Source organism: Leptopilina boulardi, unplaced genomic scaffold (assembly GCF_019393585.1).
Source record: "Leptopilina boulardi isolate dan_hultmark-lab unplaced genomic scaffold, ZJU_Lbou_2.1 LbouV2_223, whole genome shotgun sequence".
Lineage (NCBI taxonomy): Eukaryota > Metazoa > Arthropoda > Insecta > Hymenoptera > Figitidae > Leptopilina > Leptopilina boulardi.
In genome coordinates, this window is record NW_026137778.1 from 2,110,121 (window position 1) to 2,129,602 (window position 19,482).

Consider the following 19,482-nt stretch of genomic DNA (forward strand, 5'->3'; position numbering starts at 1 on the left):
CTAATTGAAAATAAAATTTATTTTGTAATTCTATTTTTAATGAAATAAAGAGGCGCATGATTTTTCCCAAAAAATTAAAAAGGTCGAAAATTTAATTGATCGAATTACATTAAGTCGATATTTTATTTGAACGAAATTCTAAATGATCAATATTTAAAATGGTCAACATTTTATTTGGTCGATATTTTATTTGATTGAAAATCTAAATGATCGATATTTAAAGTGGCCGATATTTTATAAGGCCAGGTCCAAGTGAGGCAGCGCCATCTACATTGATACTAAAATTTTGGAAAATTTTCAACAGCCTTTTCTTGAAAACAAGAAGGTAAAATGCTTTTTCCTTTATGGATAATTGATTATTGGCAAGATATACACCAGCTAAAACTTTTTTTGAGTTAAAATAATAAAAAAAATTTCATGTCAATAAATTAAATATGAGCACTTTTTTCACAAAAACTGTAACAGTACTTTCTCAGAAATTACAATCAAAAATGCAATTTCCATTTGGAAAATTAATAAACGCTAAAAAATACACGACCTAAGATTTACCAATCACGAAAATAACAAAAAAAAATTTTATTAAATATTTAACATATTGATACTGCTTTACTGATTGTGACAGCCCTTTGGTAGATTATGTATTTCAGGTGGTTAGCAACAGCGCCAATCTCCTCCTTTCGGCAAAACTGCGAAACGTCTGGTGACATATATAACCTGCCAAACGGCTGTCATAATGAGTAAAATATGTTATGTTAAAATACTTTTTTTTGTTATTTTCGTGATTGGTAAATCTTAGGTCGTGTATTTTTTAGCATTTATTAATTTTCCAAATGGAAATTGCATTTTTGATTGTAATTTCTGAGAAAGTACTGTTACAGTTTTTGTGAAAAAAGTGCTCATATTTAATTTATTGACATGAAATTTTTTTTATTATTTTAACTCAAAAAAAGTTTTAGCTGGTGTATATCTTGCCAATAATCAATTATCCATAAAGGAAAAAGCATTTTACCTTCTTGTTTTCAAGAAAAGGCTGTTGAAAATTTTCCAAAATTTTAGTATCAATGTAGATGGCGCTGCCTCACTTGGACCTGGCCTTATAAAATATCGGCCACTTTAAATATCGATCATTTAGATTTTCAATCAAATAAAATATCGACCAAATAAAATGTTGACCATTTTAAATATCGATCATTTAGAATTTCGTTCAAATAAAATATCGACTTAATGTAATTCGATCAATTAAATTTTCGACCTTTTTAATTTTTGGGAAAAATCATGCGCCTCGAAATAAATTATTCAAAAAAAAAAAACATTTAAACAAATGTCAAACACTGATTTATTGAAGTTACCCGGAATGAGAAAGCGAGTAGTAGCGCAGAGACCCGCCGCTGTTGCGCCGGAAAAGGCTGGTGCAGAATTTGACTCCTCCACTATACAAAGCAAGGTTTTTTTTCGAATTATGCGCAAGCTCTTATCTAATTGATAATTCATATTTTAAAAGAAAATTTGATATAAATTACTGACGATTTAAAATGAATTCGAAAATTGGGTCACTTTATTTCCATAGTGTACATTAAAGTTTTCGTTTAATATAATTTTCGTAAAATCTAATAAAAATGTAAGAATTGAGGCAATTAATACAAAAAACAGCATAAATTGATTTTTTTCGAAAATTATTATTTTTTTTTATTGAAAATTTTACCTCTTGGGTTGGCGCGTATGATTATCCCATAAAAATTATTAGTTAAAATTTTCATTTCAAAGAATTTTATTAGACATAATTATTTTTTAGACAAATTTTTATTTTTCTAATTAAGATTTGTTAGAATTTCTTTTTTAAAGAAAATTTTTAATTAACAGAATTTTTAGACACTGAATTAATTTATTCGGTAGAATTCTTAAAACGTCGAATTTTTATTTGGTCGAATCAACAATCGATAGAAAGATTTTGGCGTAATTTTTAAATTCCACTAATCACGATTTTCTTGATAACTTGTGATTGGTGGAATTCAAAAATTGCGTCGAAATCTTTCTCTCGATTGTTTGTTCGGTCGTTTGCAATTTCGGACAAATTTTCAACAGTATTTACTTGAAAACAAAACAATAAAATGCTTTTTTCTTTTAGGATAATTGATTATTGTCAAGAAATACACCAGCTAAAACTTTTTTTGAGTTAAAATAATGAAAAAAAACATTCAAACAGAAATATGTGTCTAAAAGTTTAATTAATTTTTCAAATTTTAATTAATTTTATTATGTTTTACACTAATGAATTTAAAAATGAATGACAAGACATTTTTAAAATTACAAGTTTTTGAAAATAAAAATTGCAAACAGAAGAATTAATAAAAAATTTTATATTATTTATATTCAGTTTTTATTGATTATTGAAAATTTTTTGAACTTATTCTGTTTCTGCACCAACTGCCTCAATTATTTCTGACATTATTGAAAAATATAATCAGATTTTTAAATTATTAAACGATTAACTGTTAAAGTGAATTGACCGTAGGTAGAAACGGATTTATAAATTGAAATTTTTATATTTAAGAACATTTTATTTTTAAATGTTTCTACAATAGCAAAATGTAAAATAAACTAAATGATTTTTATGATCAATTTGTTTAAGAATATACTTAATTTAATAATATAATTAAAAACTAAAAATTGATAAAAATATTCACTTTTTTCCCTAATAAATACTACAAATTATTATTTTATTAACATTAATTAATTATTATCGCATTTGTATAAAAAAGGATTTAGATGCTGTGAACATGATTTTCAGAGTGTTACTTTTTTAATAAATAAAGCTATTAGGAATGTAATGAGCAAATTACTTTTCTTATTATTATTATTATAGCTGTAGCGATAAAATTTGTCAAGCTCTACACTAAATGAATTATGGAGAAACTTTTTTTAAATCTGACTTTTCAATTACATTAATAATCTAATTTTATTTTTCCGCTTTAACAAATCATAATTAGAGGAATTAGTAATTTTTTTTAAATTTGTTAAAATGTTATTGCAATATTAATGATAGCAAAAAAAAAATTAACGACTAGACAGTTTAACATTTACTCCCATATTAAATAATTATTTAGAATACATAAAATTTTTCAAAGTCTACAATTATGAGAATTTTCAAATATAATTATGTCTACGTATTAATTTAAAATAGTTTGAAAAAAAAAATCATGAAATTATCATTAGAGTAGGTATAATTTTGTTTTTAATTTTTTTTTCAAATTTTTTTGTATTCTAGATAATTTTTTTTTTTTTGCTGCTTGGTTAATATACGTTTGAAAGAAAGTAAATTAGTTTTCAGTTTTTATAGAAAAAATGCAATTTAATACTGCATTTCATAGCAACTGGCATAATTATACCTGGAACCAATAAATATGGCCCTTTAAGATCTTTAGCATCTTTAGTTGCATTCGAAGCAGGGCAACTGTTGCTGCGTGATACGCTTGGTGAATAAACATCACCTGGGTCATGACGATCCTGTAAATCTTGTGTAAATATACCACAAGAGCAGTTAAAATCTGAAATTTTTTTTATTTATTTCTTTATAGATTGAATATGGATACATTGTTTTAATGACGCCGTCATTTTTTTTTTCTTTTTGACGGTCTTTAAATAAAAATTTTTAGGAAAAATAAAGGAAAAAACTCATAATAATTAAAAACATATAAAAACTAATGAATTCAAAAAATAATAAATTAAAACGAAAAAAAAATAATATGCTGCATCTTCAAATTAAAAAAAAAAAAATCCATTACCAATGTTCCTGTTGTATACAAAAGAAATATTTTTGATGTTGAAATATTTCTTATCTTTTATTATATTGAGAGTAAAATCGATCTAGACAAAACAAAAAAAAACAAAAAAAACTTACTTTTTGACGATGAATGATTCCGCATTTCTGCTAATGATTTAATAATAGGAAGCCTTGACATGTTGGTCTTTCTTTCGTGTTGATGCCGATGTCGAACTAAAAGAGCTTCCCTGACCTAAAACATAAAAAGAACAAAATCATCACATATATAGGTCGTGCAGAAAAATTTATTTAAAACACATCTGCTACGAACAAAAAAAATTTTAAACTGATAAAATTATATGAAAACATACAACTTAAAAGTATATAAAAATTGTAAAATTGCTTTTCAAAATTTTTTTTTCTCTCTAAAAATCACTGTAATTTAACACAGTTGAGAAATTTTCTTTTATAAAGTAAACATTGATATCTGAAAATAATTCAATCTCAATGTTGTTTAAATATAATATATAAGTTATATTTATAGTATATATAAGTTACCTTATCTCGAACTTCAAACGGCAATGCTCCTTTATTGATCATGTTATCCAATACGAGATCTGTAATTTGCTCCAAATTACTTGCTTCCATGTCCAACATGACAGTTCCATTTAATAAAAGACTTCTCAACTCAAAAAGTGAATGCAAAGAAAGTGTTGCAACGTGAGGTTTAGACCATCTATTTCCACCTTCTTCAACATCTTCTTCAAATTTGATCCATCTGAAGCAAAATTATAAGGAATAAAATTTTTAATAAAAATTCAAATTATTATTTAAAAAAAAAAACTTATAAAATGATTATTTTTCATCAAAATTGAAATTCTTTTCAAAGATCTCACAAGAGATTTATAATTTAATTTGGCTAAACTTTTTTCATCTCTTAGTTCTCTACGAAAAAGTGTTCCAGGTTTTTTTATTCAAAATTTTTTAAATTATTTACGAGATAAATGAATTTTTCAAAATTTTCAGAATTTGAATGATTAATTTTTTTTTATTCTGCTCACACTGAAAAAAAATTTATTTGATTCAAATACTATTATTAAATAAATATATTTATTTGTATCAAATAATTATTATTTGAATCCATTAAATGGTATTTGTTTCAAATACAGAAATTATTGGTTCAAATATAATTTATTTAATTCAGTTAGTGCATGACTTATTTAAAAATGTATCAAATTTCAGTTTTTTTTTGAAATTGTGTGTTTTTACATTAACTTTTCAAAAATTCAATGTAAAAAAAATTTTATAAAAATAATTTACCATATTTCTTGCAATTTAAAGGTTAAAAATTTATTTTTAAAACTGTGTATATATTTGTCTAATACGAGTTACACTCGGTTACCTAGGGTTCCGTTCACGATTATTGTCAATGTAAAATAAAACAGTAAATTAAACAGTAGAAATAAATAACTTCTTTTTAGATATTTAAAACAATATTTTGTAATAAAATTCGTACTTAAGGGTATGTGGGCAAAGGACGTTTACTTGCGGTTTGAAACTTTCTCTAAAATAAAAAATGATTTCGGGTTAAAATTTTGGAGAAATGATTTTGTTTGTTACAAGGAATCTCGCTGTTCTACTCATTTACCATAACTTAACGTAAAAATAATAAAAATAAAGCAATAAATAGTAAAATAATGTATAATGTCATAGTTCATTCAGCGACCACTTGCTCAAATTGGCGCTGTTTATTAGAGCACTGACACACTCAAGCAACGTCTGTGTATGCGCCGCCATGTTTCTTTTCATTTTCGTTTAAAAATCACAATTTTTAAACTTCATTTTTTAATAATTTAACGCAAAATTATGTATTTTTCGAAGAACAGCGAGATTCCTTGAACCCAAATCTATCATCCCTCAAAATTTTAGACAAAAATCTTTTCTCATTTTAGAGTGAAATTTATGCTACCAAAACATATTTTCCCATACTTGTTCACGTGGGAGGTTCCCACATACCCTTAAAGAAGTTGCAAAAAAAATTTCGTTCATTCTTAGCTCCAAAACTGTAAAAGTTAAGACGGGGGGAACACGCTTTTTTTTCAGAAATTTCGAGTTTTTGGAATATAGCTATATTAAATTCAATTCCAATCGGGTTCGCTATAATTTTCCTTTAATCTACTCGCAAAAATACGTATGTATACTAAGTTTGAGCTCAATCGGTTAAAATGGCTAGACTTAAGAGGGGCGGGGGGACAGGATTTTGTGGACGGACATGAGTGAAACCTTAAGGGTTCCGTTTCGGTTCACTGCGTGAACGGAACCCTAAGAACCATTTAATTTTTTTTATAATTTTCATCATAAAAATCTTTGTCGGTATTTTTACTTCGATTTTCGTAATTAGCACATAAAACTATAAACAAATACATAGCATCAAAATAAAGCAAGAAAATAATTCAAAAATTCGAAAATAGTGAAAAAATTGAAAAAATTATAATTATTATTATTATTATTATTATTATTATTATAAGCGGACGTGACTTAAAATTTTGGTATGTAATAGGAAATAGTTTTTTTTTTAATTTTAAAAAAAAGTCTAAGGATACAAACAGTCATAAAAATAAAATTGTAATGTTTAAATTGCAAAAACAAAAATAGTAAATTATTTTTCTAAAATTTTTTTTATATCGAATTTTCGATAAGTTTATGTAAAAACACACAATTTCAAAAAAAAAAAAAACTTGGAAAATAGATGCATTTTTAAATTAGTCGTAAGCAAAATAAAAAATCATTAAAATTCTGAAATTTTTAAGAATTCATACATATCTCGTAAACTTAATAAAAAAATTTGAAAAAAATCATGGAACATTTTTGTGTATATTTATCTTTAAAAAAAAGTTATATTTTATTATTACAATGTGATTAAATTAATTAAAAGAAATATTTATGTACTATTAAATTAATTTTAAAATAAACAAATCATATAAAAATATTGATTTTTAAAACTGATTTTTTTTTAAATAAAAATTATAAAAAAAAAATTTTTTCCTAAGAAAGGCTTTTTTCAAAAAAAACTAGTACCTCTAAAATAATTTAAAATATTTTTTTTAAATGAAAAATAAAAAAAAACGTTTTTAAAGAAAAATATTTAAATAAAGAAAAAATTGTCAAATATCAACTGTTTTTTTTTCTTCTGAGAACAAGATTTAAAAAAGAAAAAGAATGTTAGAAAAGTAGATCAAAAATACCTAGCAGTTTCTTTCCATTCCATTTCATCACCATCCTTGATGAGCTCTTCCATTTCAGAAAATAAGGGATGAGATTCATGAGCATCATCACCAACTTCTTCGCCAAGAATAAATTGTACTCTTTGAGCCGGTGGTGTAACTAAAAATGAAAAAAAAAAATTGACAATAAAATAAAAAAAATAATGACTAATGTATAATATATATACAAAAATATGTAATATTTACTAGGTCTTTCATTGTCAACGTCTTCTTTATTGGTTCCATTTGTCGGTCGGGAATGATGGTGTTTATGATGCCGACGATGTCTTCTTTCTCCAGGCAAATGTACACCCACATAAACTGTATGTGCCCGATGTCCTGAGAAACAAATTTGAAACGAAAAATATTATTTTAAAACATTTTCCTTTAAATTTTAATTAACAAGAATTATAATAAAAAACACAATAAACTTTTATACTAATTCATTGGCATAAACAAATAAATCAATTTTTTTAATTAATAACTCTATCAATTTTTTTATGGATATTTTTTTAAAAAGGTTGATTTAAATTCGCAGTGAATTAAAAAAAAAAAATATTGAACTTACAAATTAATTTTATTCAATGTACACGTTAAATAATAATAATAATAATATTTTTCTTATTTCTTGTAAACTATTAATGAATGTACATAATTTAAAATGAGATGAAATAAAATGTAAACGCAAAGTTCGTCACGAAGGAAAGTAAGTCAACGTTTTAAGTGGATTGCAGTTGCACTTGGACTTCAATGGCGATGTTCAAGGGCCACATCTATGATCTAGTCAGCTAACCTAGTATAATCAATGTTAAGTTTCTTTATCGAAAATTAGACGATAAATCCGAGGGAATAACGATTTTTGAAGCACTTTTATTCTTTATGCAAACTGAAGCCATTTCTTGGCTGACCTATAAGTCAAATTTATTGTATACTTATGATCATCGTAGGTTTAAATAAAAACAAAAAAAAACATATTTATTGAACATCAGCTAAATTTTTTTAACATCATTTTGCTAAAAAAAAATTTTATACCGAAAACTTATTTTTTGCATTTTAATAATTTTGAAAAGATATTACCAAATACGATTATGTGGTTTTGGATATTTAGTTTTATTATTCCCAATATTATATTTTACTTAATAATATGTGACGCGCTCTGAAGAAATGGACCTTAGAAGCAAAAAATTATAGGTTATGTTTTAAAACTTTGAAGTGAAAATCAATTTTCAATACAAATTATTGATATTCAAAATATTCAATAAAAACTGATTTTTATTTTATATATAAATAAAAAGAAACTTTTAATCATTGTAAAATTAGGGGTCATTCAAGTATTACGTAAGCATCTAAGGGGGAGGGGGGGGGTACCTCAGTTGCTTACGCAGCATACAAAATTCTTATTTTTTCCATTACGATTTGCTTATTTGGGGGAGGGGGGTCCAAAACTCTTGAAAATGTGCTTACGTAATACTTCAATGGCCCCTTATCGTAAACATAACCTATTATTCGTTTGCTTCTAAGGTCCCTTTCTTCAGAGCGCATCACATATATTTTATATAATTATATAAATAATTACATTTATATAATTAATTAATAATTTTTTGATTGAATTTTATTAATTTTTAAAAGATAAGATCAAATAATGTTATGTGATTTTAAACATTTTTTTTTCACGCACCTATTTTCAAACAAATTGAGCTGCCGGATCAAAGAATGGCACATAACTATAATGTAATTCAAATGGGTTATGTGCTCTTCTTTGATCCGGCAGCTCAATTATATGTTGTTCCTTTCGAAACGAAATATTTTACAACGAAATTTGTATATTTATTCTTTTAACAAAACATTAAACATTAAAGTAATTATAAAAAGATTTCATAAAGGATATTATTTTGTATGTTTAAAAAATCTGAAAATTTTAAAATAAATAAAAAAAAATTAAATGGTTTAAAAAGAAATGATTTTTTTAAATTGTATTTATTTTTGAGTTGTTTGTTTGCCATATTACACACTATTTATAAGGATTTTATTTTTTATTAACAAATAAAAGTTTTTCTACGCAGTAAAAATAAAATTTTATATAAATGAATTTTGAAATTATAAACTTAGTCAAAGTATGCCGTCCTAATATTAAAAATACAATGTAAAATTTATTCACCTTTTCCTGGAAAGAAACAATCTTCTCCATGAATAAATCCTATTGTACTTTGTTCACAAAAAATATTTAATCCGGAAAGTCCATGTCAATCACAAACACTACTTTATAGGTTCGAAATTCAAAGTTTCACGCTCAAGTTCTATTTCATTCCACAGTTCAGAAATTGCATTTCTAAAAATCTAAATTCAGTTTTATGCGCGCGTTGATATTGTTTACCTTAATTTGTCAAATTGATCAATTATTTCTTTTTTTGAAATGATTTTCGCGATTATTTGTGATTGCCATGGACTTTCCGGGCTAGATTTTTTTTGTGAATTAAATGTCAACAAATTTTTCCATGAAGAACTTCGTTCTTTTTCAGAGGAAGGTGAATAAATTTTACAATGTATTTTTAAGATTAGGGAGGCTTATCGTGATCCTTAAAATGAAATTTATGAAATATTTTATATTAATAATTCCCAACCAAAAATTTCAGTATTATACCAGAGTTGACTACTGGCGCAGTACTGATTCAGTATTGGTTGCCGAGGCTGGGCAGTCTGTACTGAACCAGTACTGGTATTTTCATTTTATCAATACTTGTGCAGTACCACCCACCTAATACTAGCAAACCACAACTGAGCCGATATTGAGCCAGTACTGGCTCAAATAGATTTTCTTTTTGATTAATACTAGTTTACAAAAAGTTCTAGAGTGAACCCGATGAATCATTTTGTTTAAATATTTTGTTCATCAAAATTTTTTCAACTTGATTTTATTTTTCAAAATTAAAATGTACTTTATTTTGCTTTTCTGTGGGTAAAATTATTTAAACAAAAAGTTTCCTGAAACCAAGTCTAAAACAATTTGCAAGATTTTCTTTTTGTTTTCAGATATGCAATAAACCAAAAAAAATTTTAAACGTTCAAACTAAAAATAAATAAATTTGTTTATAAAAAATTAATATTTTTTAAAATAAAATTTATAATATAAATTTAATTTAAAAAATTAAATACAATCGCAAGTAAAATTGCACAAATGTTATATTATCAATAATATAAAATATATAATTAACCTTTCTTAATAGAAATTATAAAAAATAGTTAAACCTACAAACTTATATATTTCAATGGTCAATAAAAATATTGTAATTTGTTTCTGAATGTTATTCTTCAGTTTTTTTCCAAAAGTGAATTATAAAGAAAAATTTAATGTTAATTTAAAAATAATTTAGATAATTTTTTTAATAATTACCTAATTTCAGGAATTTAGTATTCATTATTTATTAAATCATTATATTTGTGATGAGTTAATTTGTAAACTAATTTTGTTTTATGTAAATTGAATTGAATTCAATGTTAATTTATTTATATTTGATATAATAATTAATAAATTAAAGTGAATAATAAAATAATTAAATAGTTATTTGCATAATTATATACATTATAATTATTTTATAAACATTTTTATTTTTACTGAACTGTTTTTATATATTATAAAAACTTGGGTTTTATAATAAACATATTTTTATATTTATTTTTTGATTTTTTAAAATAATAATTTGCAATATATATATTATGAGAAGGAATGAAAATTCTTGGTGTTTTAGATTTTATATAACAAAATATTAATTAGTTAGTTGACTAATTTAATTAATATTTAATTTGTGTTGGGTTACTAAAAATTTTAGACACTTTTTCCTAAGTATACCAAAAAAGTATTACCTGGAGTGAAACTTATCTCTGTCACGGTTAAAGCTTTCTTTTCGTATACAATAAATTACAAAACTGCCAGTACTCGGCCAGTACTGAACCAGTAGTGGTTACCAATACTGAACCAGTAGTGGTTACCAATACTGGTGCCAACTCTGGTAGCCAATACTGGTAAAATGTTATCATCCCAAAGTTACGCCAACTCTGGTGCTAATACTGTGTGCCAGTACTGCGCCAGTACTGCGCCATTAGTAAATTTTTGATTGGGAAGACTCCCTTTTTTTTGAAAGAAGATTTTTTGTACAAAGAAGATAACGCAAGTTTTATGAAAAAAGACATATCATCAAAAATAGAAATAGTAGAGGAAATTATTTTTGCGCTGGTCTCACTATGAAATACCGCTACTACTGCAAATACTATATAGACAACTTATGATTCTAACCATGCTCAAAAAAATCAAAGTTGTTCGATTTTTATAAAACTTGGGAAAATTTTAGACGAATACAAATAAATGAAATATCCAAAAGCAAGTTTTGAAATATTAAACAATTTTTCAATTTACAGGGCTTTCAAAAATTTTTCTGAAATTTTTCACTTTATGTAGAAAATCAAAAAAAAAATTTTACATTAACATATTGTTAAAAATTAAAAATTATTATTGTAAACATTTTTATAAAAAATTAAAATTTTTTATACACACGTTTATTTACGTTCAGAACATAATTTCTTTTATAATTTTTAGAATGTTTCTATTATGTACAAAAAACAAAATTTATTTTGAGATATTAATTTTTCCAGCCAGTGTATTACATATTTGAATATTAACTCAACAGCTATTCAATAAATTATAAAACAATTCATAGTGTTTTATATACTATTGAATAATTGGTTTGAAAATTACGTAACTATAATTTTAATTTTTTTTTTTCATTTACTAAATATATATATATATATATATATATATGTCGCGTTGTAAGTATCTTACATTATTTTTTGTATTATCTCTGTTATCAGCTCTATAAAGAAAGATAAGAAAACAACTAAAGGAGAAATTATAGAAAAGGATAAATTACTCAATTACTTGAAAAATTTATCTCTTTTTAAGTTTCAATATAACGAAACTCATCAGTAAAAAATGAAAAATAATTAAAAAACTGATTAATCTTACCTTCATAATCTTTCTCTGTATATTTCTCAGTGTATGAATGTTGAATGACTCGAGCACCAGGATCTTTAGGTGCCTCATCATCACCTGAAGCGCCAACTCGGTCGCTCGTTCCACCGATTCCAGGCTGCATCCAGGGTCTAAAATATACAAAATTAATTTTAATTAAACCACTTTTATTTCAATAAATATTAATTAACATTTGTTAACTATTTTAAAGAGGGACGCATGATTGTGTTCTAAAAAACATTAGTTCGAATTTTCATTTTATGGAATTTCATTTGTCATATCACAGAAAAAACGCTGGGTAAATTTTGTTGCGGGTAATTTTCATCAATGCTAATTCACATAGACGGTGGCGCCCTCAACTAGGATAAAATTTGTTGCAGGTAATTTTTATACCGATTTTGGGGTAAAAATTCTACTTTTTTTTCGTGTGTAATTTTTTTTGAGCCGAATTTTTATTTGTTCGAATTAGTATTTTGCAGAATTTTCAACAAACCGATTTTCTAATATATATATATATTACAGAATTTTTATATAAACGAAAATTCACTTCACAGAATTTTTATTTACTCGAATTTTCATTTGACATAATAGGCATTTTAAAGAATTTTTATTGGGTGGAATTTTCTTTCAGATGAATTTTCATTTGTTGGAATTATTATTTGACATAATTTCCACATAACCGATTTTCCATATTAGAAAATTTTTACTAAACCGAAAAATCATTTAACAGAATGTCTAATTGATAGAATTTTCATTTGTCCGAAATTGCAAATGGCCAAACAAACAAAGATTTCGGCGCGATTTTTAAAATCAACCAATCACAATTTTATGGATAATTTTTGATTGGTTGATTTTAAAAATCGCGCCGAAATCTTTCAGTCGATTGTTTGTTCGGCCATTTGCAATTTCGGAAAAATGAAAATTCTATCAATTAGAAATTCTGTTAAATGATTTTTCGTTTAAGTAAAAATTCTGTAGTATGAAAAATCGGTTATATGGAAATTATATCAAATAATAATTCGAACAAATGAAAATTCATCTGAAAGAATAAAATGAAAATTCTCTGCAATGAAATTCTACCCAATAAAAATTCTTTAAAATGCCTATTATGTTAAATGAAAATTCGAGCAAATAAAAATTCTGATCTAAATAATTATTATTATTATTAGTTAGTAAATGGTGTTCTTTTTCAGTTTCTAAAACTTATTATTTAATTTTACAAATGTATCTAATTTATGTAGAATAGAAATGTAACAGTTGTAAATAAAAAATAGTTTTCGAAAATATTATGTGTGTTGTTTTCAATGATGTTAGAAAAAAACTGTGCCTTTAAAGGCATCTTATTTTCCTTATATATGAAAAGAAAATATATTCAATATATTCAAGGTGTAAATACAACCTTTTTACACGTAAACGCTAATAATGTTGGACTATGTTAATATTAATTTATTTCAAAAAATTTTACAGGAAATGGTTAAAAAATGATATGTTAATTATATATTGTTCATTTCAAACTAAATGAAATAGTTTAGTTATAATTTAATACAAAATTTAAATTATCAGTTCATTTTTCATATCAGGCGAGACTGAGGACAGATGATGAAAATTCAATCACTTTACCAGTGACTATATAGAGGGGTCACTCCAGTAAATGTTCTAAAATTAATTTTTCAGAATTTTATTATTTAGAATTTATTTTTAGCCGAATTTTTATTTTACAGAACTTTTGTTTGTCTAAATAAATTTTTGGGGTGGCTAAATAAAAATATTTCTCGAAAATTTAACATTTAACCCTCTACCTGTCCAGGTTGACCGTTATCGACAAAAATCGACAATTCGGTCGTCTGATGAGGAATATGGGAAATACATTCTATAGCGAAGAACAATGTAGCTGAAGTATGAGACGTCTCAATTCGTCTCACAAAACGCTCGCAGCGCCACGCAAGCTGTTTTGCATAGGCGTCGCAAGTGGTGAATAGCCCAAATGATAGTAGATATATAATTCAATAAAATACATTAACAATAAAGTTATATATACATTTTAACATAAAAAACATACCAACTCATATATAAATAAAAAGTAGTATATAATTAAAACTTTAATTTTTTTAATTAGTAAAGGTGTTATGTTTCAGATTATAATGAATATATACATTAAAATTTCCAGTAAATTTAACCTTAATATAAATAATCTGTTAGTTTCAATTATTAGATTTTAGGAAGTTAATATTAAAAATTAACATTAAAGACAAAAAAAGTTGTAGGAAATAAAGTAAAACTGATAATAGATAGAGACCTAGAAATAATTTTTCATTAAACAATCAAATATTACTACAACAATTAATAACAAATAAAATACACTAATAAAAATTATTATTTTTTCTATTTGTTTTTAAACTAATTATATACAAATTTAAAAAATAAAAGTTGAAACAAATTTCTAGGAAATTAAATTGTTATTGAAGAAACCATTTTGGCGAAACCTTTTTTGAATAAAAATTTATATTTTATGCATTATCAATAACAATTAGGTTGCTTTGATCAAACATTTTATTTTTCCTACTTATTTCTATATTTATCATGAACAAATTTCATCAAAGAAAGTTGAAAAAAAGTTCTAGGTTAATATTTAATTTTTCAAAAAATTATAGCGGCGCAACTATTATTGAGTAAAAATTCAACTTTTAGGCATTGTTAATAACAATTAAGTTGCTTTGATCAAAAATTTTATTTTTCCAACTTATTTCTATATTTAATATGAACAAATTTCATCAACGAAATTATGATTGGCTAATTTTAAAATTTGCGTCCAAATTTGTCTGCTAAATATTTATTCGGAAAAAAGAAAGTTCTGTAAAAATAAAAATTTAACGTTTTCAAATTTTTTTCAAATGTCAATTCGAACAAATGAAAATTCGATTAAGTAAAAATTCTGTAATATAGTAATTGCATTAAATGGAATTTATGTTAAATATTATAATTCGAGGAAATAAAAATTTGGCTAAAAGTAAATTCTAGATAATAAAATTTTGTCAAATGAAAATTTGAATAAATTAATTTTAAGACTGATTCATGCGTTTTATTTTTTAAGTTTAGTTGAAAAATAAATTTTTGCCATAGATTCTTTATGGTAAGTCCAAACTTGAGAATGAGATGTCCAACTTTTTGAAGCAATTGGAGCCAAATTGGTGTCCAATCTCAGTTTTATCAACTTTGGGAAAATTTCCTATTGGAAGCTATTAAACATTAAAAATTATTGGTTATTTTACTCAAACTCTTGAATAATAATAATAAAGGTACATAAAGAAATATTATACATAGATTAGAGATTTTTAAAAATAATAAAGCAACCCGGTCTAGGTGATTTTCGCTAGACTGACTCTAGAGTTAAACTGTTATTTGTTTAGTAATGTAGGTAATTTAATTACAGATAGATATCTAGTTTTAAAATGGCATAAATGTTTTAGCTTTACTCATGTAGAAATTTCCCCATTTTGACCTAGTTTAGTTTTATTTCCGTCAATGTTCCTGTGACAGAACAGTCTATTTAATGTAAGTGAAATTCATACAGAATATTGTGTTGTATTAAAATAAGATTAAAATAAAAATAAAATAATATGTCTCCAGTAGACTGTTATTAAAATTAATATTGATTAAAGAAATAAGTCATCGGACAATTTCATTTCATAGTTACAATAATATATTTTAAATACAAATTTAATATTTTTAGAAGGAAATAAAGATATTGTTAAAAAATTAATCAGTCTTTTCTCTTGTTTTTAGTTATTGTTTTCTTTTGCAAATTATTTGTTGAAATTAAATTCTTTTTTTTTTTTTATTTAACAAAATATTTTTTTAAAAATAATAATTTTAATTTCTCAGTAAAATTTAAGTTTCTTTTTAAAAAATAGTTTCTTATTCTGTTATAGGTTACAAAAACGTGCATTTAGTTTCTGAAAATAACTTGTTGAAGAAGACAACACGGAGAATAAACTGATATTATTATTATGTACTCACTCTAAATTTGAATTTGTCAAAAATAACTAACTTGATAGCAAAAAAAAAATATTAGACTCTGATTTAAATAGGTATGTAGTAGTAATATTTCTACTATTTAGTTTAAAATATCTAATAATGAAATTAAATTAATTTTTAGGTTATGTCAAAATAACTGAAATTTCATTAAATTTCTATTAACTAATAATTATAGTCTTTGACAATTCTTACAGTTATTTTTTTATTAATAATAAATCTCTTTTTTTTAATTTTTTTAATTAATAAATCAAAAAATCGGAAAAAATTTTAATAACAATTAGTTATTTTTAATTATGAAAATTCAGATTTATAGAAGCAAGCGTGTTATTTTTTTTTTTTTTTATTTAAAAGTTTAAAACATTTTTAAATAAAAATTTCAATTTAAAAAATTTTAGTTTCTTTTTTTAATAATTAGAATTGTTGTAATATACCTCGATAATCTCTTAATTTGACTTTAAATAATAAATATATTTAAAATAACTTACAAATAATTTTTATATGTATCTGTTAATGGTACATTGTGCTACGAGTGAGGGACGTAGGCGATTTCCGATGAGTGTGAAGTTTGCTGCGCGAGCGCAGAAATCACGCGAGTCGGATCCGCCGACATTAGATGACATAAAAGATGCACACGATACTTTTTCCAAAAATTGCGCAGAAAGTGTGACTCGGTGATTGTTGAGGGGGGACGAATAAATCGATTGCGATATCCATTCCATATGTGAAAAAAATGTTCTAAGATTTAAATGCCAATGGAGTAGAAACAAATTTTTTCTATGAGGGAGGGGGGGGGTAAACTATATATATACTTTATTCCTTAAAAACTTGTGGGCAACTGAACCCTTGTCTCATCGATAGCGAGAGGAGGGGGGTTTAAAAAATATTAATTATTATTTATTTAAATAATTAATTTCATAAGTTTTGAAATTTAGCGCTATTTAAGTTGGCAGTACCGTTCTTGATGTCAAAACACATGTTTTCATTTTTCTAACCTAAAAACATATTTCACTTTATTACAAGCAGTTTTTAATGAAGATGAAGACATTATTAAGTCTAGTATTTTATTCACGTCTGTTATTTATTATTTTATAATTTATTTTGTAATTAACCCATAACTGGCACCATGGGTCCAGTAGATCTGAGCATTTTTTCGATCTCAAATTATAATTGAATGTTTAGCTTTTTTTGTGTCCTGCTGTTGTGGTAATTTTTTCCTTAAAGAATAATATACATCAAGAGTATAATCTTAAATTTTTAATTCATAATATTAAAATTTAAACATACTTATGAATTTTTAAGTAAATACACGCAATTTTTCGTTTTTATTTTTCACAATTTTTTTTAACTAACTTAAAATAAATTAATTCCTATAAAACTAATGAAATTTTTAAAAAAACACATCATAAGCTACCTCAGATTAAATTTTGGTGCAAAAATATTCAATACCGGCTGTACAATACACGTTTGAATACGTCGGGTCCAGCAGACCCATTGTACCATTTATGTTTGAATGCGGAATTGTGCCAGTTAAAGGTTAATATTTTATAATAATTTCTTATAATCCTAAAACTGTGTTTCAATTGTTTAATTATAATTAAAAAATATTATTACCTAACAAATTTTAAGTTCGACATTTAAAAATGGAAATTTAGAAATTATTTTTTTTTTACACATAATTTCCAAAAAAAAGTTTTCTTTTTACGAAATTAAAAAAATTCATATTTTTGAAGTTGAAAAAAAGCATTAGCGTATGGAAGCTGATCATTTCGCTCCCATTGAATCCCCACATCATTTTTAGGATTAACTTTTAAAATATATTCCATTTGTACCAACTGTTCTCAGTCTCTTCTACAGATAAATATACGAATTACTTTTAAAAAGTACATATTCAGAAATTTTCATTAACATAAATTAAAATTCAAGTCGTATAAAGTAATAAATCATTGAAACTGTCAGATGAATCATTGCATATTTTATGTCAAAGTATACATATTAACCTCTTCGTAAATGTTGTTAAATTGTAAATTAAGTCAATGACAATATATTATACAAATGCTTAACAGATTAGAGACGTAAGAATTATGCATTTTATACTTTTTATATATTTTTTTAAAATTAAAAATAAAAATTTCTTTCTAACAAAGATATTTTTTATTGTTAATTATAATACAATTTTTCTTATATAAATCAAACAAAAATGAGTCGATTAAAAACGCAAGTTTAAAAAAAAAATTAATTTTAGATTCAACAGTACAGTCAAACAATAAACATATAAACTTTTCTCTCATTATAGTCATAAACATGAAATCTTTTAAGAATTTATTTCTATTAATATTGAATATGATATATGTAGAATTACAAATGTGCTATGCAGGTGCAAACACTCAATCTTTATAACATTTACAATTAGCAATTAAAAAAAAATGAATTGTTATAGTCATATTAATAAACAATAATCAAGGTTTTATTTTATGAGCGCAGAACTGTAAAGAAAAAAAAATTTTCAAATTAAAAATTAATTCTTATATGTGATCTATTTTAAAATATTTCAAAATGCAATTCATAACAACTATTAGTTTACATAATTTTTACTCCCACAACAAAAGATTGCTGCAACCTCGGAAAATACGTATACAGAATTATTTTTTTTAACGTACTAATTTTTTTTTTTACTTTATTGCATAGAAAAAAAACGACTCATTCCATTATGATCTGTATCAAAATGATTTAACAGCCACCTTCAAGTTACTTAAAATGAACTTAATGTGATTCAAATCGAGTTTGCATAGAAAAACTATAAAAATATAGGTTATGTTCTACATTTTGATATTTTGATATTTATTATTTTATTCTTGTACATAATAAAATTTGTGAAAATATGAAAATTTCCTTTACATTTATATTTTTTTCATTACTTATTCATTTTATTTTAACAATTTTTAAATTAAGCGCTTTTTGAGTTTAGTTACTTTTGCGTTATAATATTGGCACTAATACAGTTGTTAATGACGTCAACATGATTCCTAACCTAAGAACTCTATTATTTAATTTCGTCACTTTTTGTTTTTAAATTATAGTTAAATTTTACTAATTTGATAGTAAAAAAAAAAAATTTTTAACTATTAAATAATTGAATTTTACTAATGGCAAAAAATAGTACAGTAAAAAATTTTATTTACTATTATTTAAATTTTACTAATTCAAAAGCAAAAAGTGAGTTTGTTTCCAATAAATTTTATTTGCACTAAATAAAATTTGATTTTTAATCAAATTTTTTATTTGAAACAAATAAAAAATTATTATATATACAGGTTATGAGTCAAATTAATAAATTTTTTTATGATTCAAATAAATTTTATTTATCTCAATTATAAACGCAAATAAAAGATTTATTTGCAGGT

At 24.2% G+C, this 19,482-nt stretch overlaps 1 protein-coding gene across 9 annotated transcripts in view; it reads right to left on the reverse strand.

Moving 5' to 3' along the window:
- Nucleotides 1-19,482, reverse strand: part of LOC127279785 (sodium bicarbonate cotransporter 3) — a 55,656-nt gene that overhangs the window by 22,599 nt on the left and 13,575 nt on the right. For 5 of the 9 annotated variants that reach the window (XM_051302347.1, XM_051302346.1, XM_051302350.1 and 2 more), the window contains 6 exons: nucleotides 12,041-12,177; nucleotides 7,231-7,362; nucleotides 7,006-7,144; nucleotides 4,319-4,538; nucleotides 3,899-4,013; nucleotides 3,387-3,545 (listed from right to left, as the gene is read on the reverse strand). In XM_051302347.1, the coding sequence (XP_051158304.1) occupies nucleotides 3,387-3,545; nucleotides 3,899-4,013; nucleotides 4,319-4,538; nucleotides 7,006-7,144; nucleotides 7,231-7,362; nucleotides 12,041-12,170 (895 nt within the window). In that variant the 5' untranslated portion in view covers nucleotides 12,171-12,177. Of the gene's footprint in view, nucleotides 1-1,349; nucleotides 1,431-3,386; nucleotides 3,546-3,898; nucleotides 4,014-4,318; nucleotides 4,539-7,005; nucleotides 7,145-7,230; nucleotides 7,363-12,040; nucleotides 12,178-16,566; nucleotides 16,642-19,482 lie in introns of those variants that run through there. The other 4 variants (XM_051302349.1, XM_051302353.1, XM_051302352.1 and 1 more) reach the window with 4 other exon arrangements.